The sequence below is a fragment of the Melitaea cinxia genome, chromosome 3, assembly GCF_905220565.1.
Source record: "Melitaea cinxia chromosome 3, ilMelCinx1.1, whole genome shotgun sequence".
Taxonomy (NCBI): Eukaryota; Metazoa; Arthropoda; class Insecta; order Lepidoptera; family Nymphalidae; genus Melitaea; species Melitaea cinxia.
In genome coordinates this window covers 17,188,809-17,211,182 of record NC_059396.1, presented here as the reverse complement: position 1 = coordinate 17,211,182, position 22,374 = coordinate 17,188,809, and the positions used below count along the sequence as shown (strand labels likewise).

Below are 22,374 nucleotides of genomic sequence, written 5' to 3'. Positions count from 1 at the left end.
AGGCAGGCGTAGGTGAAGAGGTCGGGCGACTTGGTGTCGACGGGGTGCGCGGCGTGCAGGTGCGCGGCGAGCGCGGGCGGCGCGGCGAAGCGCGCCAGGCAGTAGCGGCAGGCAGTAACGAACAAGTCCTAGTAGTGGTACCTCGCATATGAGGCAGGCGTAGGTGAAGAGGTCGGGCGACTTGGTGTCGACGGGGTGCGCGGCGTGCAGGTGCGCGGCGAGCGCGGGCGGCGCGGCGAAGCGCGCCAGGCAGTAGCGGCAGGCAGTAACGAACAAGTCCTAGTAGTGGTACCTCGCATATGAGGCAGGCGTAGGTGAAGAGGTCGGGCGACTTGGTGTCGACGGGGTGCGCGGCGTGCAGGTGCGCGGCGAGCGCGGGCGGCGCGGCGAAGCGCGCCAGGCAGTAGCGGCAGGCAGTAACGAACAAGTCCTAGTAGTGGTACCTCGCATATGAGGCAGGCGTAGGTGAAGAGGTCGGGCGACTTGGTGTCGACGGGGTGCGCGGCGTGCAGGTGCGCGGCGAGCGCGGGCGGCGCGGCGAAGCGCGCCAGGCAGTAGCGGCAGGCAGTAACGAACAAGTCCTAGTAGTGGTACCTCGCATATGAGGCAGGCGTAGGTGAAGAGGTCGGGCGACTTGGTGTCGACGGGGTGCGCGGCGTGCAGGTGCGCGGCGAGCGCGGGCGGCGCGGCGAAGCGCGCCAGGCAGTAGCGGCAGGCAGTAACGAACAAGTCCTAGTAGTGGTACCTCGCATATGAGGCAGGCGTAGGTGAAGAGGTCGGGCGACTTGGTGTCGACGGGGTGCGCGGCGTGCAGGTGCGCGGCGAGCGCGGGCGGCGCGGCGAAGCGCGCCAGGCAGTAGCGGCAGGCAGTAACGAACAAGTCCTAGTAGTGGTACCTCGCATATGAGGCAGGCGTAGGTGAAGAGGTCGGGCGACTTGGTGTCGACGGGGTGCGCGGCGTGCAGGTGCGCGGCGAGCGCGGGCGGCGCGGCGAAGCGCGCCAGGCAGTAGCGGCAGGCAGTAACGAACAAGTCCTAGTAGTGGTACCTCGCATATGAGGCAGGCGTAGGTGAAGAGGTCGGGCGACTTGGTGTCGACGGGGTGCGCGGCGTGCAGGTGCGCGGCGAGCGCGGGCGGCGCGGCGAAGCGCGCCAGGCAGTAGCGGCAGGCAGTAACGAACAAGTCCTAGTAGTGGTACCTCGCATATGAGGCAGGCGTAGGTGAAGAGGTCGGGCGACTTGGTGTCGACGGGGTGCGCGGCGTGCAGGTGCGCGGCGAGCGCGGGCGGCGCGGCGAAGCGCGCCAGGCAGTAGCGGCAGGCAGTAACGAACAAGTCCTAGTAGTGGTACCTCGCATATGAGGCAGGCGTAGGTGAAGAGGTCGGGCGACTTGGTGTCGACGGGGTGCGCGGCGTGCAGGTGCGCGGCGAGCGCGGGCGGCGCGGCGAAGCGCGCCAGGCAGTAGCGGCAGGCAGTAACGAACAAGTCCTAGTAGTGGTACCTCGCATATGAGGCAGGCGTAGGTGAAGAGGTCGGGCGACTTGGTGTCGACGGGGTGCGCGGCGTGCAGGTGCGCGGCGAGCGCGGGCGGCGCGGCGAAGCGCGCCAGGCAGTAGCGGCAGGCAGTAACGAACAAGTCCTAGTAGTGGTACCTCGCATATGAGGCAGGCGTAGGTGAAGAGGTCGGGCGACTTGGTGTCGACGGGGTGCGCGGCGTGCAGGTGCGCGGCGAGCGCGGGCGGCGCGGCGAAGCGCGCCAGGCAGTAGCGGCAGGCAGTAACGAACAAGTCCTAGTAGTGGTACCTCGCATATGAGGCAGGCGTAGGTGAAGAGGTCGGGCGACTTGGTGTCGACGGGGTGCGCGGCGTGCAGGTGCGCGGCGAGCGCGGGCGGCGCGGCGAAGCGCGCCAGGCAGTAGCGGCAGGCAGTAACGAACAAGTCCTAGTAGTGGTACCTCGCATATGAGGCAGGCGTAGGTGAAGAGGTCGGGCGACTTGGTGTCGACGGGGTGCGCGGCGTGCAGGTGCGCGGCGAGCGCGGGCGGCGCGGCGAAGCGCGCCAGGCAGTAGCGGCAGGCAGTAACGAACAAGTCCTAGTAGTGGTACCTCGCATATGAGGCAGGCGTAGGTGAAGAGGTCGGGCGACTTGGTGTCGACGGGGTGCGCGGCGTGCAGGTGCGCGGCGAGCGCGGGCGGCGCGGCGAAGCGCGCCAGGCAGTAGCGGCAGGCAGTAACGAACAAGTCCTAGTAGTGGTACCTCGCATATGAGGCAGGCGTAGGTGAAGAGGTCGGGCGACTTGGTGTCGACGGGGTGCGCGGCGTGCAGGTGCGCGGCGAGCGCGGGCGGCGCGGCGAAGCGCGCCAGGCAGTAGCGGCAGGCAGTAACGAACAAGTCCTAGTAGTGGTACCTCGCATATGAGGCAGGCGTAGGTGAAGAGGTCGGGCGACTTGGTGTCGACGGGGTGCGCGGCGTGCAGGTGCGCGGCGAGCGCGGGCGGCGCGGCGAAGCGCGCCAGGCAGTAGCGGCAGGCAGTAACGAACAAGTCCTAGTAGTGGTACCTCGCATATGAGGCAGGCGTAGGTGAAGAGGTCGGGCGACTTGGTGTCGACGGGGTGCGCGGCGTGCAGGTGCGCGGCGAGCGCGGGCGGCGCGGCGAAGCGCGCCAGGCAGTAGCGGCAGGCAGTAACGAACAAGTCCTAGTAGTGGTACCTCGCATATGAGGCAGGCGTAGGTGAAGAGGTCGGGCGACTTGGTGTCGACGGGGTGCGCGGCGTGCAGGTGCGCGGCGAGCGCGGGCGGCGCGGCGAAGCGCGCCAGGCAGTAGCGGCAGGCAGTAACGAACAAGTCCTAGTAGTGGTACCTCGCATATGAGGCAGGCGTAGGTGAAGAGGTCGGGCGACTTGGTGTCGACGGGGTGCGCGGCGTGCAGGTGCGCGGCGAGCGCGGGCGGCGCGGCGAAGCGCGCCAGGCAGTAGCGGCAGGCAGTAACGAACAAGTCCTAGTAGTGGTACCTCGCATATGAGGCAGGCGTAGGTGAAGAGGTCGGGCGACTTGGTGTCGACGGGGTGCGCGGCGTGCAGGTGCGCGGCGAGCGCGGGCGGCGCGGCGAAGCGCGCCAGGCAGTAGCGGCAGGCAGTAACGAACAAGTCCTAGTAGTGGTACCTCGCATATGAGGCAGGCGTAGGTGAAGAGGTCGGGCGACTTGGTGTCGACGGGGTGCGCGGCGTGCAGGTGCGCGGCGAGCGCGGGCGGCGCGGCGAAGCGCGCCAGGCAGTAGCGGCAGGCAGTAACGAACAAGTCCTAGTAGTGGTACCTCGCATATGAGGCAGGCGTAGGTGAAGAGGTCGGGCGACTTGGTGTCGACGGGGTGCGCGGCGTGCAGGTGCGCGGCGAGCGCGGGCGGCGCGGCGAAGCGCGCCAGGCAGTAGCGGCAGGCAGTAACGAACAAGTCCTAGTAGTGGTACCTCGCATATGAGGCAGGCGTAGGTGAAGAGGTCGGGCGACTTGGTGTCGACGGGGTGCGCGGCGTGCAGGTGCGCGGCGAGCGCGGGCGGCGCGGCGAAGCGCGCCAGGCAGTAGCGGCAGGCAGTAACGAACAAGTCCTAGTAGTGGTACCTCGCATATGAGGCAGGCGTAGGTGAAGAGGTCGGGCGACTTGGTGTCGACGGGGTGCGCGGCGTGCAGGTGCGCGGCGAGCGCGGGCGGCGCGGCGAAGCGCGCCAGGCAGTAGCGGCAGGCAGTAACGAACAAGTCCTAGTAGTGGTACCTCGCATATGAGGCAGGCGTAGGTGAAGAGGTCGGGCGACTTGGTGTCGACGGGGTGCGCGGCGTGCAGGTGCGCGGCGAGCGCGGGCGGCGCGGCGAAGCGCGCCAGGCAGTAGCGGCAGGCAGTAACGAACAAGTCCTAGTAGTGGTACCTCGCATATGAGGCAGGCGTAGGTGAAGAGGTCGGGCGACTTGGTGTCGACGGGGTGCGCGGCGTGCAGGTGCGCGGCGAGCGCGGGCGGCGCGGCGAAGCGCGCCAGGCAGTAGCGGCAGGCAGTAACGAACAAGTCCTAGTAGTGGTACCTCGCATATGAGGCAGGCGTAGGTGAAGAGGTCGGGCGACTTGGTGTCGACGGGGTGCGCGGCGTGCAGGTGCGCGGCGAGCGCGGGCGGCGCGGCGAAGCGCGCCAGGCAGTAGCGGCAGGCAGTAACGAACAAGTCCTAGTAGTGGTACCTCGCATATGAGGCAGGCGTAGGTGAAGAGGTCGGGCGACTTGGTGTCGACGGGGTGCGCGGCGTGCAGGTGCGCGGCGAGCGCGGGCGGCGCGGCGAAGCGCGCCAGGCAGTAGCGGCAGGCAGTAACGAACAAGTCCTAGTAGTGGTACCTCGCATATGAGGCAGGCGTAGGTGAAGAGGTCGGGCGACTTGGTGTCGACGGGGTGCGCGGCGTGCAGGTGCGCGGCGAGCGCGGGCGGCGCGGCGAAGCGCGCCAGGCAGTAGCGGCAGCGCGTCGCGCCCGCCGCCGCGTGCGCGAACGCGTGCCACAGCAGCGCCTGGCTCTCGTGGAACGTCTCGCGGCACAGCGGGCACTGGAACGTCCAACACATACCATTTTTTTAGATATATCGCTTAAAATATAGGTACGTTTCATTAAAATGTATATGAATACAGTCCGACAACTGTTTTTTTTTTTTTTTCTTAGAAGTTATCGATGTATATATAAAACCTTATACAACAATATATAAAGATACGAAAATACTTAACATTGAACAATCATACAAATACTATTCTTGCATACTTATAAGAAAAATTATAAATAAAGATGTACGTAGCACTTTAACTTTTACTAAAAAGAAAAATATACAAACAAAAATGTTGAGAAGTTCTAATGACCTAGTTCTACGCCCACCGAGAACAAATTACGGGAAAAGGAACATTACATATGAAAGTGTACAAATATATAATAAAATGCCCACAGTTATTAAAGAAGCTAAAAGCATCCTGAAGTTTAAAAAATTGCTAAAAAATTATTTACAAAATCTAAAAATATAATAAAAACAATTATCACAACTACAAACAAAAATTATCATCTAAAATAATGAGTGGAAGTAATAACGTAAATGAACTAAATAAATAATAATAATTAAGAAATAGGTTGCAAAACAATAAAAAAAAAAAAAAACTACAAATTTATACATAAAAAAAAAATATAACTACAAAATATCAAAATAAAATTCTTAGTCTGCAAAAAAAAAATATTAAAAAAAAAAAAAAAAAAAAAAAAAGTCAATTTAATATTATTTACATATGTATATGTTTAAAAGACCCTCACTTTAAATCAAAGTAATAACGTTAAAATAACTAGGAAATAGGTTACAAAATCTCAATAAAAAATAAAGTAATTAATAAATAAAAACCTTAATTATATAATTTTAAAATCACACACATACGAAAATATAATTGTAAATATATATTTCGCCTGGCCGCATCTAGTTTAACATTTGAAGATCTATGTATTTGTTTGTGATTCGTCGCTTGCTGCTTTTGTTGCTTTTTTTTTTAATGCATAGTGACCGGTCTTACCATTGATGTAATGCGTTTCTACCCACTTTTTGGTTTTTGTGACGATATTGTATAATGAATTTTGTTTATTACCGACACGCTCGGCTAGAATTATTGTAAACTTGTAGATATTTAAAAATGTATTCTTTCTAATGTATTTCTCATATAAGTGAATTGTTAATTCTTATGAGAATAAATATCTTTGACCTGAAACCTTAGTGAGTGTACGGGTTAACGGACATTGAGCAATATGATTGTATTGCAAATTAAGAGCCATTTCACAATTTTACGCTCTGCAAGTTTAGGTAAATTTGGTCACATCGCGCGAGTCGTACGAGCCGCGCGATCTTGGTGCTAGTAAGTATAGTGTGACAACCAAAAGACCATCTTGATCATTTTCTAATGTATAATAAAAATTAATAACTATGGTATAAAATGTTTTTTACATAATTAATTTGTTAAAAATTTCAAGTATGTTATATAACAACAGTCAATAAATTTAAAATAAAAATAAAAAAATGATTTTTAGGAAACAACTTTTTTTTAAATTGATTTAGTTTTTTCAGTTTACGAATGAATCTAATATTTACGATATGAACAAAATAGCATTTTATTATGCCCCAGAAAATCTGTGTGTGAATGTGAGTTGCATAGTTTTGGATGAAAGTAGACCAACAAATTTTGGCATTTTATTTTTTTTAACCGACTTCCAAAAAAGGAAAAGGTTCTCAATTCGACTGTATTTTTTTTTATGTATGTTACTTCAGAGCTTTTGACTGGGTGAACCGATTTCAAAAAAATTTTAAAATCAAAATCAATCAATTAAAAAAAATATCAAAATCGGTACACCCAGTAAAAAGTTATTGCGAATTTTCGAGAGTTTCCTTCGATTTCTCTAGGATCCCATCATCAGATCCTGGTTTCCTTATCATGGTACTAAACTAGGGATATCCCCTTTCCAACAAAAAAGAATTATCGAAATCGGTACATCCAGTAGAAAGTTATGCGGTATAATACAACGTAGGTCGACGGAAAAAGCGTCAAGTAAAAACGCATTATTAGATATAACTCGAAAAGTAGTTGTTAGATCTCAAATAAATTAAAATGGGACCAATTAACACACACCACCTTTCGATTAAAAAAAAATTGTCGAAATCGGTCCACCTGGTCAAAAGTTCTGATGTAACATACATAAAAAAAAAAATAAAAAAAAAAAACAGTCGAATTGAGAACCTCCTCCTTTTTTGGAAGTCGGTTAAAAAATCACATTACGGTAAAAAATTGAAGCTATACACACAAACATAATCTACTAAGTATAAACGGGTAAAATCTAGTGGAAAATAAGATACGGAACATCAAAAAATTGGAATCTTCAATTAAAGTTAATCTATAAAAGTACTCTAAAATGTAATTTTTATTTACAAGTTATTGGGTTGTAAAGTTCATTGAACCCTTTATAAAATTTGTATACCTATAAATACATTTAAAAAAATAGTCGAATTGAGAACTTCCTCCTTTTTTGGAAGTCGGTTAAAAACAAGAACTAGAAAATATATATAAAATTCAACATTTTTTTTTTCAAATTGTGTTGCTTCTATACTATCCGAAGGAACTTCGTTCCTACCTGGTGTCCCATGACACCACATTTTTTTTTTGATAACGCGTATTTACTTGACTATTTTTTCGTCTACCTACGTTGGATTACTTGTCGATGTAATTGAAGTTGGTTTTTTCGTTTGCGAGCAAATACAATTATTTAACGCAATGACACCGACAAACATATTGATTAACAAATAACAAGACAAACAGATTGAAATGCCTATTTGTATTGATAATGTGAGAAAAGAAAATTAAATTATACATTTGTTTACAGAAATAATCATTATATTATTTAACAGTCATTTTCGTAATATGTTTATTTTATTTATATTTTATTACGAAAGTATCAAATGCGGTTTATCCGCTATAACAACAGGCGCTTGGCGCGTGTGAGCGAAAGAGATGGCTGAGCAGAATTTGGCGTGGACGTTACCTCTAAGAGCGCTAGCGCTCGCCTGATTTACTGGGCTTGATGAGTGGTAATATATGCTATCTTTTTATTATTTAATATAAAATGTATTACAAATAATTACATCTTTTAATTATTATTTTCGTATTTCTTAATGATGTAAGTTTACTTTGATGAAGATAGTTCGTTAAAAATTTTTAGTTTTCTAAGAAAAATATAGCTTTTAAAATTGTACTTATTTGGAAAATATTCGTAACTTAAATTTTTTTTTATCGATTAATAGAGATACAAATGGAATAAAAATCTGTGATAGTCTCCAACAAAATTATATTCCACATATTACAATATTTTTTAAAAATGGTTTCAACGTAGAGGTTATTGAAAAGTAGGACTTCAAAGTATACATTGCGACCGTTTACCCAGGGATGAGGCTGATGAAAAGGTTAATAATTTTATACACACATAATATAAATCAAAATTCTGATCTGACTATCGACTACAACAAAGGTTGCTCTATTATATTTCAAGAATATGAATTACATTATTGCATCCAACACTGAGATTAACGACGTCAAAATATTACAATTTCGCGGATTGTTACCGATTTTTGTGAAATGGCTCTTAATAACCTCTTTGATTTAGCTGATTTATTACGAAATTGTTATTTGACTGATGCAGATTTCGAATTAAATTGTTATTTGTTTGCTACGAATGACGTCTAATGACGTCTTTACTTCTGCCTATATATACTCAAAATAATCTTAATAAATTTAGTGTTAGATCGACTTTCATTGAGATTGGTTTCCCTCATACCTAAATGTCTACCTAATGTAACGTTAAATGTCTACATCGACTAACTGTGAGGACTATATTTGATGACACCGTCGTTCTCAAACGGTTCCATGTGGTCAGTCACTCACCTCGACTGCAATAGCCACGTTCTCCGTGACCGTTTCCTTAGTCTGTCCGAAGTAAAACCGCTCGAGCGACACCGTCTCGTCGGGCTTGATCTCCTTTTTAATGTTCTTTAGAGGAATATCATCGAGGTCATCGTCGACGTACGAGCGAACAGTCTTCCGACGACGCGGTGTGGGGGTCTCTTCCTTCTCTTTTGTCTTTTCCTGCTTTATCTTCGTACGACGGAGCGATAAAGGAATCTGTAATAAGTGGATGTTTTTTTTTTTACTAAAAGGAAAAATCGAAACGAAATTGGTGCTAAAAATTTCTTTCATCTATTCTCTTATGGAAATCTTTGTTGGAAAAATAACTTAGTTTTCATAACTCTGCATCTTTAAGGCTATGTAAAACTCTGAAAAAGTAAAATATTCTCTGAACTTTCGAAATTTTTGAAAAACTCTTCAATAAAGTTAGTAGTAGTAAAGTAGAATTATGAAGACTCTTAATCTAATATATAATAGAGACTAGTGTTTATGGTAGCACTCTTCCAAAACGGCTCGACCGATTTTTTGTGTTTACCTACAAAATAGATTAATAATATAAGTCGTAAAATATATTACATATCTCATATTTGACAGATACTATTTAGTAATTTATAAAATTTGACAAGAAATATTACCTTTTAAGATATGCAACATATATAATAGTCTCTCTCACTTTTTGAAGTTATACTTCTTTTGGCTCGTTAGGGAAAAATGATGAGAATACATTTCTATGATAAGCGCGCACACCGTCACAAAAAAATCCGACACCCTGGAGTTAGCTAGTCAACGAAAAAGTAGTTAGCTACGTGAAGTTAGCTAGCCAATGAAGTATAACTTCTTACGTGAGTACATAAGTACACACACATGTTTATCTAGCTATATCTGGGGTACAACGATTAATGAAAAACTGATAAATTTTTCATTAATCGTTTTACCCCAGATATAGCTAGACCTATTCCCTGCTGAATGGCTATGGCAGTAAAGAATATAGCCACCCCCTCTCTTCCTGTGGGTGTCGTAAGAGGTACCTTGGAAATTAAAAAGACGACCGATGGTGGGATAACCATCCGACTGCTGGCTTTGAAATACACAGATCGAAGACGGGCAGCAGCGTCTTCGGTGCGACAAAGCCAGCCCTGCGGTCACCAACGCGCCTGCCCAGCGTGGTGACTATGGGCAACACACATGAGTTCACGCCATGTTTGGCGCGAACTTGTGGAGGCCTATGTCCAGCAGTAGACTGCGATAGGCTGAAGTGAGTATGAGTGAGTGGACCTTTCCCAGTCCCCTCACAATATTTATGCACTCACCTCTTCTTCATCATCATCATCTACGTAGGTGGTCTTCTCCTTCTTTCTTTTCTTGGGCGGAGGAGATGGAGACGGTTCCTTCTTCTTCCTGCCGCGTTTACTGCGAACCTCGGGCTCGGGTTCGGGCTCTTCCACGCGATCTTTTTTCTACAATAATAAGATCTATTGACATAATATTATAAGGCACATATATGCCATCACGGTCTGTTCTCAAAGACCTTTAACGGACAAGTATTTACGATTGTTCTATATATTATACTGATGAAATAACAACGATGCCTTCGTAAATCATTGAGATACTTTAAAAGAGATTTTTTATCAAAGAGCTTACAATAATATTCAATTGTTACTATTATACCAAAATTAATTAGAATGTGCATATCAAGATATCTATATCTGTAAAAATTCTCAACGCTATGCTACGCTTCAGCTTGCAATATCCCACAGCTGGGCAAAGGCTTTTTTCTCCATGTAGGAGATGGATTAGAGATTAATCCACCACACTGTTCCAATGCGGGTTGGCGGATATATTTCCCACTATGAGTAACGATTGCTATCAGGTAAACATGATAACAACCGGGATCGACAGCTTATCGTGCTCCCCGAGGCACGGTGGGAAAACCCACAAGGACTAACAACCACACCAGAAATAAACATTTGTATGAACACAAATATCCACTTCGAGCGGGAGTCGAACCCGCGACCGTCGATGTTTAGCCACTGCTGACTTACACCAGAACGGTCATTAAAATTCTCAACAATACAGTGAAAACTTTAAAAGCCTACTTAAGGACAAGCGGAGGCATAGTAGAAGCAGTAGCAACTAATGAGACTAAGAATTGTCAAGCCTTTACCTTGCTAGGATACTTCCAGTTCTTGAACGGATTGGCGGCGATCTTGTTCAGTCGAATGGTGATGGGGTCTTTAGCGTCCATCTTTGTTTGTTCAGCGATATGGGTTACGATGTTATCGAACGCTTGGCCAGGGGATATGCCAAATCTATATAGACAAGTAAATATTTAAACATTACATTGTCTATATATCGCTATATCATTTTACATACGATATGGTACCAACTTGGGGAGGCTTATTTCTAGCAGTGGGCTGCGATAGGCTGAAGTGTGCAAATTGAATGCTTAATTTGTTTTAATTTTTTTGACTAGTCCGTTCGCGCAGTTTGTAGTGCCTGCCGGCCTAGCATGCATACAACGAGATATCTCTTGACGAGAGAGAGAGATAATGTCTACATCGAGTATTTTCTCGATTACCCTAACATGCGCACTGCGAGAGACAAAATTCTCTTCCGAAGACTTCGCCTTGTCGAGTAGAGAAACATTATCAACCATAATCACAACTGAATATCATTCTTATTTCTTATGTCGTAAAGTTGAATTTACAAGGTTATTGACCAATCGTGCCAAACCGGGATGAGCCAACGTTTGTATAATTTCAAACGAGTGACACATGTTTTATTTAACAATGTTCTCGGCCTTTTGGCTAAGATAAAAGGTGTATATCTAATTTAAAAAATCTAATATGGAAAATAAAACGGCGTAAGTAAATGAATTTAATTTTATATGTAAAACAATATGCTCGTGTTGTGCTTTATATCTTGTCGCACATTAGATAATTGTAATTCTATCACGCATTGTTTTTTTTTTTTAATTTTTAAAATTTTTTGAATTTTTGAATTTTTTTTTTTTTTTGATTATTGATTTTACTTTTATTCTATTTAATTTTATTTTTAGTTATTGATTTTTTTAATATAATTTTGTTTTGTTTTTTATTCTGAATGCTGTCTTGTCTTGTTGTACTAACCCAATATGGACTTATACTTTGGTCTGAAATAAAGTATTATTATTATTATTATTTAGAATAAGAAGCAACAGGGCGCAAATACGTTTTTTGTGTCATTATATGGCACATTTCACTCGACTTTTCGCATTTCCCGCTCTTCGTATACCGAAATTATATAATTATAATAGGGAAACGCCATGGTATACAAAAAATAGGCACCCGGTTTTATTTATTTTTTATTTATCGTCTTTCTCGTCGATAATATTGAAGACGAGAAGTTTCTCTTCCTAAAACGATAAAATTCGACAAAATTACGATGTCATGTTAGCTTCCGTAGAGATAAATATCACAGATCACTAAAATTTAATGATTATCTCTTCTTGACGTAACGAGAAGAGTATCGCGTGCACGCATGTTAGCTACTGTAGACATAGAGAGATAATACGAGAAAAGGGGTAGACAAAATTTTGTCGTGGCGCGCATGCTAGGCCTGCTGCTTTCGGCTTTCTGCTGAGAGGGTTGGGGGTTCGATTCCCACCCCAAGTCTGAGTGTAATATATATTTATTTGTATAATTATGTATTATTTATACGAGTTTATTGATAAAAAAATGAAGTTATACCAGTCGGCTGTTACCTATAACACAAGCATTAAGTTGCTTACTTTAGGAACAGATGACCGTATGTGTATGTTGTAGATATTTATTTATTTCCAAAGCCTAAAACATGAATACATATATAAACACTTAAAATACGTATACACATAGGGGATTAAAAATATGTACACAAAATGTTTTTTTTTTTTTTTTTTTCTATTAAAATAGAATGGAATGTATTTTTGCCTCTAACTCCGTCAGTTCAACCTAATGCAATCCATAGATCATCCTCTGACTTTACTAAATGATTTTTTTTCCTAATTACACTTTAATTAGTCATTAAAATCGAATGACACTCACTTTTCTCGCCACACAAGTTCATCAAGAAACTGTTGTATAATCTGTCTGGAAAGAAGTGATAGTGTATTTTGGAACATTCTAGGCACGATGCGACGCAAATACTCCATTATATTAGCATTACTATATTTCGTTGGCTGATCTGAATGTGATGTTGCTTGGTGTACAGTCTTAAAGCCCATGGATAGTAATGTCCCTTTATCGACTGTTAAGTCAGTTAGTATAATGGACGAAGGATGAACCCAATTTGTAAGTGGTTCGAGAATCTTCTGGAAACGCTTTTTGTAGTTTTTCTCGTACTCCGCTAAAGGTTCAACAGCACGGAGGCGTATCTACAACAAATTATAAAAGTCTAAAAATCTTGAGACCAGAGAAAGTATTCTGTAAAATTATGATATTTTCTTGAATTGTATATTTGAGAATATTTAGCTACATGGTTAATCTATTCATAATTAAATCTCTTCGAATTCATTGAATATAATTTATACAACTAAATTCTTTAATTTCTAAAATGCTTTAATGATAGTTGATGTTAGATTACAAAAAAATACATCAAAAGAAGAAATTTACAAGCTATATTCGTATATACGATCCTACAGCATGAGTCTAACAATCTCACGGGTATTATAAAAAATAAGATAATGCTTTTCAATAAGTGTTAATAATTTCTTATGCTGTAAGCAAATGTAAAAAAAAAAAAATATCTAATGCTCACCAGTTTTTCAACAGGATCCAACACACCCAATACTTCAACCTTCACCTGTCTTTGTGTACCGTCGTGACTAGTTGTCCCCAAAGAAATAACACCCACTTCAACTTTTTTCCCCTGACCGCCCAACAAATCCATGTGGTGATGGATAGCAGAAGTACAGACAGCCCTTAACCACGTAAAGAGCCCTTTCACATATAGATTATCAACTTTAACCCACTGTACGACGTTCTGTACGTTCGTCTGACACGCCCAGTGGTATATGAGCTTTAGCAGTACACTCGGCGGGAAGGTAGCCCCTTCGAAAATCGAGCTCGAGAACACCGAGACGAACCGCGTCGGACAGCATTCGGATATCCACACGTAGCCGCCGGAGTACGGGAACTTCGACACGTCGGAATACATGCCTAGAATTACACAGAATTTCACAAATGGACCAGTTTAGGAAAAACTGATCTATGAGTCTGTTTTAGAGCAACAGAAGTTAAAACAATAATGTCTGGGAGTTTACTCTTTAAGAAACGATAAAAAGCGCGCGGTATGAAAAAATAATTGGATGATGAACTCGTGTGAAACAATAAAACAGAAGTGACGCTGAGATAAATGATTCAGAGTGCTTTTAATTGCAACAATATAGGTACAAGCGTCAATATAATTATGTTTTTATTTTCATTTCATCTATAAATCAGTGTTTCCCAAACATTGTTCTGCCGTGGCCCGGTAATTTTCACACTGCCCCTTCGTGAACCTCATAATATTTTAAACCCAAGCTAGTCATTAGGTAAAATAATATACATTTATTAATAGTAAAAATCAATAGCAAGTATTATTTCTTAAACAAGGCGGGAATGTTGCGACCCAGTATTTTATTTTAAAGGCCCGCTACCGGGTCGCGACCCGGCGAATGGGAAACGCTGTATTATTTTAAATGACTTACATTTGAATTTTTAAATATCACGGTAATCGTTATTAAGGAGTAAATTTCAGGTCAGTGTCGGAGCCGACACACTTTTTCCTTCTAATTGTGGAACTTCTATTAGTGTAAAATAAATAGGATGTGTACAAATTCAAACTTAAACTTATAATAGTTCTCAGGTTTCTTAATAGATGAGAATATTGGTAGTCTACGTCGTGGTTACATTATTATGTACGTATTATGTCTTATTAAATTTATTGTAATGAAAAAGTATACCCTTGAAATATACCTTGGTGCACAAGGCTTTTTTTTTATTATTTACAACCCTTGTGGCATCCCTCGTTTTGACTTGTCAACATCTGGGTGTTATACAGGACGTTTATTTTTATATAACTAGGTCGGGAAACAAGCGTACGGCTCACCTGATGGTAAGTGATTACCGTAGCTTCTAACACCAGAAGCGTCGCAAGCGCGTTGCCGAGCCCATCCCCAATTCCCCCCATGAACTTTGGTCACCTTACTCGCCAACAGGAACATAACGCTGCTTGAAAACAGTATTATTTAGCTGTGATCTTCGGGCTGCTCCACATTTTGAGCAGGAAATTTCATGCAGTGCCCTACCTCAGCCGCTGTGCCCTACCTCAGTTACAATACGTAGGTGTAAATAGAGAGCGGTAGAGCTGACCCAGCTTGAGCTTGTTGGCGGGGTGCAGCGCGCACCACTGCTCGGAGCGCACGAGGCCCTGCTGGATGAGCCACTCGGTGAACTTCATGGGCGTGTGGATGAGCACGGCCTTGACCTTGCAGTCCAGCGCGGCGCGGTCGCCGGCCGGCGCCTCCTTGGAGCGCAGGTAGGGCCGCGCCACCACCACCAGCGACGGGAACGTCTTGCCTGCCGACAGTGATTACATAAAACCTATCATCTTTAACCGACTTCCAAAAATGGAAGAGGTTCTCAATTCGATTATTTTTATTTATGTATGTTACCTCAGAACTCTTGACTGGAGCGATTTTGATACAGAAAAATTTAATCGAAAGAAGTTGCGTGTCATGTGGTCTTATTTAAATTTACGACAAGTATTTCTTTAGTTGTATCTAATAATGCGTATTTAGTTGACAATTTTTTCAGCGACCTATGTTGTATTCACTCGGTTTACCGATTTTGATGATTCTTACTTTAATCGAAAGCTAACGCTAATCATATAGTTCATTTAAATTTGATTAAGATATGATTAATACTTTTTGAGTAATCTTTGATTACGCATGTTTATGTGAAATATATATAAGAACAATAACAATATTCTAACTTAAAAAAGAAATTGCAGATGTTGTTTATTAATCACGTGAAGTTCGATAGGGGGTTGGAAAAAAATCACGAAATATCACAAGGAGGGAGTGGGGGGCTATAATAACCAACAAACATCCTGCATCTTGATGCTGTCTGAAAAACTTAGATCAGGACGCTTAAATTACCAAAATTTTTCAATTTAAAAGAAATGTAATAGCATCAAAATTTAACATAGACACCACGCTGCTCCAATGCGGGTTAGCGGATATATTCCCTACTATAAGTAACGATCGCTATCACTTATACATGATAACGACCGGGACCGACGGCTTAACGTGCACTCCGAGGCACGGTGGGGAGACTCGCAAGGACTGCATAAACACTCAGACCACGGCAAACATCTGTATGGCCAATACAAATGTTTGTCATGTGCGGGGATCGAACCCGCAACCGCCAGCGCAACAGCCACAAAACCAGTGCTGTGACCGCGCCAACGCGTCGTATGAGTAATACTTTTGGTAAGTTTATTAACTTTATTATAAGTTATATTTTATGATATTAACTCACAAATTTAGGCTGTCAAAAATTGCTTATTTTGGCTTTCAACAATGTCAAATATAGATATTGAATAACGAACACCAATATAAATTCATAATAGAACTTGAAATAGTATTATTTTTACCTTGTAACTTATTAAATGACACTTCCCGAGAATCAGCCACATTCTTATTCCCGTCGTCCTTGGTTAGATCAACGATTGCGGTCGTCTTAGTAGCACTACCCGTGAGCAGTCCCCCAACTGCCGTTGCTTCAGATGGGCGAACATTTGTAACCACACTATGTACATCTGAAAATTATATATGTTACTTTTAACAATTATTTTTTGTATTTATAATTTATATAAATATAGTAAACTTAGAAAGTTCAGAAAATCTGCTAATTTGTACGATTTTATTTTTGTGTTACCCACACATTAGGGATTCTAAACATTTTTTGAATATCATATCAAAAATTGACCGCTCCAGCGGGATTCGAACCCGCGTCTCCGACTGACCGTGTCGGCGCTCTAGCCAATTAAGCTATGGAACAATGTACCCGCCAGAGCGAAATTCTTGATATGATGATTTTTATTTTCGGTTTAAGCGAACCGTGGCACCGTCTATAGTAAGTTCTTTACAGAGACCCGTAACTATTCAAAGTTTCATATTACAATGAAAATCTTTGAATTATGAAGAATTTTCGCTTAAACCGAAAATAAAAATCATCATATCAAGAATTTCGCTCTGGCGGGTACATCGTTCCATAGCTTAATTGGCTAGAGCGCCGACACGGTCAGTCGGAAACGCGGGTTCGAATCCCGCTGGAGCGGTCAATTTTTGATATGATATTCAAAAAATGTTTAAAATCTGCTAATTATTTGCGATTCATTTATGTAGATAATATCTATAAAAATAAATATATTTTGATAAGTTTATTGTGTAATATTATAAAGGACATTAAGTATTATAGCCACAGAACAGGGAGCTTAGAATAGTTTCTTTTAGTAATGTTAGAAGTTCATTAAAATCATTCAAAAAATTTTGGTTTCTAATTTTGGCTTTAATTTTTTTTTTTACTTGTTTGTTAAGTTGGTATTTGTTAAAACAAAGATGAATTGCATTAGAAAACAAAGTTATAAAAGTTTCGAAAAAAACCGTTAGCGTCGGACCACGTCCTAGCTCTACTAGGCAGTCACAGGATTGTCAATTTGTAGTTCTGCATATTTAACAAAAGGCATGGGCATTTAGAGCCCATGGATTTTAATTCTAAACAAAAAAAAGTTACTTACTAGATGGAGCGAGGGTTTTATCTTTAGTCTTAGTGACTTCTTTTTCATCATCTCTCTTTTTGTCATCTTTCTTTCTTTCCTTGTCCTTCTTTTTCTTCTTATGGCGCAGTTCCGGTGATTTCCCTCTATCTGATGATGGCGAATAGTCACGGTCTTCATCTCGATTCTTTCTTGGACGCCCTTATAAAAATTGTGCATTGATAATTAATAATTATTTATGGGTATGTAGATGATAAGGAGGAAACATGCCAATGATTACTATCACATTTGTACTTGAAGAAGAATACCTTGCTTGCTTAAGCATGCTCTATTTTTAACTGACTTCAAAAAAAGGAGGAGGTTACTCAATTCGAGCGTATATTTTTTTATGTATGTTCGGGGATAACTCTGTCATTTATGAACCGATTTTGATAATTCTTTTTTTGTTGGAAAGGAGATATCCCTAGTTTGGTACCATGATAAGGAAACCAGGATCTGATGATGGGATCCCAGAGAAATCGAGGGAAACTCTCGAAAATCCGATTAACTTTTTACTGCGTGTACGAATTTTAATGATTTTTAATTTAATCGAAAGCCCATATTTATCATAAATTTCATCAAGATCTGATTACAACTTTTGGAGTAATCTTTGATAATGCGTATTTACTTGACTATTTTTTCCTCTATCTACGTTGTAATACTTGTCGATATAATTGAAGTCGGTTTTTCTTCGTTTTTATATATAAGAATACGGCTTATAATTCCTTTTTATACATCTTATATTTCTGTATTTTTTGACGAGGCGTTAGCGCAACGGTCACAGTACTGACTTATAAGTCAGTACTGTTGAGCTGAAATTTGTGGATTCAATCCCAACACATGGCATACATTTGTATTGACAATGCAAAACTGATGTTTGCCGTGGTCTGGGTGATTGCGCTTGTGTATTCTGTGTGTTTCCACAGACAGATGGCCGTTGCGTGTGAGGCGTTTATTTATTTAGCAGAGAAACATATGAAAATAACAAATGGAAAATCTCTACAAAGTTGTTAAATAAGGCTAATAAAAAGATTATTAATATGATTAAGAAAAATATAGATACCTCTTTTGCTCCTAGTTTCTCTCTCCTTTTCTTTACAGATGGAAAGAGACCGGGATCGAGACCTGATGATATCAGCACTCTGTCTCTCCAAATCTTTGAGGACTGGTTGCCTGTAGAAAAGACAATAAGAATAAATTATACTTTTAAAAAAACCAAAAAAAAACCCAAAAAAAAACACGCTTTTACAGCTAATCGAACTAAAAAGTAGAAAATATTTTTTAATTACAAAGAGTTTATATTATACAGTAGTAGAAGATCGAACAATCAATCATAATTAATTACTTCAAAATAAAATTACAGTAAAATTTAAGTACGGCACTCGTACGAGAAGGTGGTGGTCATATTATTTAAGGCCATTGGCGGCTGAGGATGACCTCGACTGCTTTGTTTATGAACAGCATTAGTAAATAATATGTCGATTGTTGAATATTTAAGTGACAGTGAGATGTTTGAATAGCAAGAAGAAGTAGATAAGACACAGAAAAGAATGAGAGAAGGAAGTGAAAGTGAGTGGACAACCGCGGGACAAAGAAAAAAAGGTGTCAACTGTTTTGGTAATCACACGGAATTGTCAAAAGTATGCCCTAAATTTTTAAAAGAGAAGAAAATAAGAAGTTTAATGTCTGAATTTAATTGTTCCTAACGAAAAGCCCTTGAAACTTATATACCACCCGAGATATATGATCAAGAGGAGGAAAGAAAAGAAAAAGAAGAAAGAAACGAAGAACAAGAAAGAACACACACACACGACACGGTCAGTCGGAGACGCGGGTTCGAATCCCGCTGGAGCGGTCAATTTTTGATATGATATTCAAAAATGTTTAGAATTCCTAATGTGTGGGTAACACAAAAATAAAATCGTACATATTAAAAATAGCATGGTGTCGTCTCCTGTCAAAGATTTTCATTGTAATATGAAACTTTGAATAGTTACGGGTCTCTGTAAAGAACTCACTATAGACGGCGCCACGGTTCGTTTAAACCGAAAATAAAAATCATCATATCAAAGATTTCGCTCTAGCGGGTACATCGTTCCATAGCTTAATTGGCTAGAGCGCCGACACGGTCAGTCGGAGACGCGGGTTCGAATCCCGCTGGAGCGGTCAATTTTTGATATGATATTCAAAAATGTTTAGAATTCCTAATGTGTGGGTAACACAAAAATAAAATCGTACATAACAAGAAAGAAATCGAGAAAGCGAACCTCTACTATCTCAAACGGAAAACTTAAATTGTCAAGATTATCCAACCCAAAATAGTAGAACATCAATCTATGCAGGAGTTACCAAAAAGAAAAAATAATCAAAACCTCAAAACAATCTAAAAATATATATTAATAAGACATACACCCACAATTTGTGTTTAATAATAACGCTCAATCAGATAATGAAAGTATGGAAGATGATCTTTGTTATGAAAAATATCCCCAACGAGAAATTCAAATGATCACACAGCAAAGGGATTTTAATATTGGAGAATTTTTAAGAAGATTGAAAGAAATCTTATACTATTAAACGAGCAATTCTTGTATATATTTATATATATATCTAATATATAAAATTCTCATGTCATGGTGTTAAACATTGAACTCCTCCGAAACGGCTCGACCGATTTTAAAAAAAATTTGTGGGCATATCGGGTAGGTCTGAGAATCGGCCAAAATCTATTTTTCATACCCCTAAGTTATAAGGGGGGGGGGGGGAATAAACGGGTTAGTAACATATATGGCAAAGAAACGTTTGCGGGGTCAGCTAGTATATATATAGAATCCGAATCTCGGAAACGGCTCCAACGATTTTCATAAAATTTAGTATTCAGGAGGTTTCGGGGGAGATAAATCCATCTAGCTAGGATTCATTTTTAGAAAATATCGTTTTATCACTGTTTTTAGGGAGTGAAAAAAAATATCGTTAGAATACAAAGGTAAATTACGAATCAGTCAATTTAGTTGCAATAGCTCGGTGGGAAATCGGCCGGTCGGGATCAACCGAGAAGATCATGGTTCAAATCCCCATGTCCCTGAGCTAATAAAAGCGTGGTAAAAATATTATTATCCATTTTGATGTGACGGCAAAAAAATTCAGTTGACGCAGATAGTTTTGGATTAAATACCAACTCGGACCAGATATATAATATGTTGTAATCATCTCCTTGACAATAATTTTAAGTTAGCAGTTGATTGAATACAATAAGATCCATAAATGTATATATCAAATTACTGGCTCTACCGCTCAGTTTCAACGTTTCAACAGCCGGCATTTGAGAGAAAAAAGGTACAAAAATATTATACAGCAGAATTTTTTCGATTCAAACCATTGATTTTTCAACCAAGATCAATTAAACAAACAAACTAATTCTTCAGCTTTATGATATTACTATAGATATCTCTTTTAACTTCTTGATAAGAGAAAAGGCCTTTACCTAGCTGTGTGATTTATATAAAACAACGTTACAATAAATTAATATTGACGTTAAAACAAAAAATACTAAATTTAAAAAAAAAAACTATACCATAAAATTTAAAAAGTAAATGCATCAACTTACTTTCCAAGCAGTTGATAAGCTGTAAACTGATCACCATTGTAAACAATCTCTCCTCCAGTGTCTTTAACTATCACATCGAGCTTGTTTTGAATACTTTTATATTCTTCATCAGCATTCTTATACGCTTGCAGCTGCGCTTCTGAAAGTTCCTCTTCCCAACACTCAAGTTCAAGTGTCGGCACATCGGGTCCAAAGTAAGACCGCTTATATAAATCAGCTTCAATGATCTCTGCTTGAGGAGGCACGGTAGGAGCCATCTCTGGTGTCTTTATCACAAAGTAAAAAAGAACGCAATGAACTAAATAGTATGAATCAAAATAAGAAAAGTATTTCGTAAATTAATCAGGAACCTGTTTTCCCGGTTTCTGATTAATTTATCTGACGTATGACTGTATCTAACCGATGAAAATTTATGATATATTTCTCTTACACAAATTATCAATCATCAGTTAGATTTTTCTATTTGAAATTTTATATTTTTGATTTTATTTTTGTTTTGAAAACCTACCTCAACATCTGCTTTTAGTTTCTTGAGCTTCATTATAATTTCCTTATCTATAAGTGAACTATTTCTTTAATAAATTTTAGTGTAGTTAATTAAACCATGAAATACGTTGAAATTGATTGCTCTAAGAAATAAAATACAAATTACAAATAATTAGGCGAAAAAAGACGCCAAGCACGAGCAGGATAAATATTAGTGTCAAAGAGTATATAAGTATTAGTATTACTATGCTCTGTGGATACAGTGTAGCCAGATTTCATTTAACGAATCTACTACTTGTGGAGGTTAAAAACTACTAACTTCTATCAAAAGAGAGCGAGAAAATACAAAAAATGTATTACATTTTTTCGCTGTTGTATTACAACGAAAAAGCATAATTATTATTGTTTTCTTGAATATAACGACAAAACAATAAGATGAACAAAGAAAACACCATAACTTAGATAAGTCAAACAAAATAGAGCATCGCCATTAATAGAACAAATTATCCTTTTTCACGATCACACTTTAATTATTCTAATTATAATTACAATTTTAGTTACTTATTTAATATTAAATTTATTTTTTAATAAATATATTAATCAATTTTTACTAGAAGAACAAATAATTTAATTAATTAATTTAAACAGCTTCTACATTTATATCAAGCGCAAGTTCGAACATGCATAGAGTTACTGCTCTCATCTTTGGGATGGCTCAGCCAAGTACCATCTGGAGCTTCTTGAGTCAATTGAGAGACGAGCCGGAAAGCTCATCGGTGATGATGCACTGGTCGCTGCAAAGATACACAGCTTGCATCATCAGCGTAGGGCTGCTGGCCTGTCGGTTTTTTTGGATACACTTCAGAGAGTATGCGCAGGAACTCCATGACCTGATTCCCCTCCTCTCACATCCATTTTCGTACAACTAGAATTTCTGCGTTACGCCACCGTATAATACGGTTGACATTC

The 22,374-nt window shown here is 41.2% G+C and overlaps 1 protein-coding gene and 1 long non-coding RNA gene across 3 annotated transcripts in view; one reads left to right on the top strand and one right to left on the bottom strand.

Moving 5' to 3' along the window:
• Positions 1-21,619, bottom strand: part of LOC123669633 — a 30,020-nt gene extending 8,401 nt beyond the window's left edge. Inside the window, exons 1-12 of the mRNA XM_045603231.1 lie at positions 21,428-21,619; positions 20,920-21,185; positions 18,376-18,485; positions 17,295-17,474; positions 16,149-16,313; positions 14,864-15,070; positions 13,269-13,669; positions 12,557-12,885; positions 10,660-10,804; positions 9,806-9,952; positions 8,475-8,711; positions 4,370-4,573 (exon numbers count right to left, since the gene is read on the bottom strand). Of these exons, the coding sequence (XP_045459187.1) occupies positions 4,370-4,573; positions 8,475-8,711; positions 9,806-9,952; positions 10,660-10,804; positions 12,557-12,885; positions 13,269-13,669; positions 14,864-15,070; positions 16,149-16,313; positions 17,295-17,474; positions 18,376-18,485; positions 20,920-21,185; positions 21,428-21,460 (2,424 nt within the window). The 5' untranslated portion in view covers positions 21,461-21,619. The remainder of the gene's footprint in view (positions 1-4,369; positions 4,574-8,474; positions 8,712-9,805; positions 9,953-10,659; positions 10,805-12,556; positions 12,886-13,268; positions 13,670-14,863; positions 15,071-16,148; positions 16,314-17,294; positions 17,475-18,375; positions 18,486-20,919; positions 21,186-21,427) is intronic.
• On the top strand, positions 7,257-21,981 carry LOC123669637. Of its 2 annotated transcripts, none has more exons than XR_006745782.1 (2): positions 7,257-7,268; positions 21,873-21,981. It is a non-coding gene; the product is annotated as an uncharacterized LOC123669637 (long non-coding RNA). The 2 variants fall into 2 exon arrangements; XR_006745783.1 differs by lacking the exon at positions 7,257-7,268 and adding an exon at positions 17,980-17,991.
• The last annotated feature ends 393 nt before the right edge of the window (positions 21,982-22,374 follow it).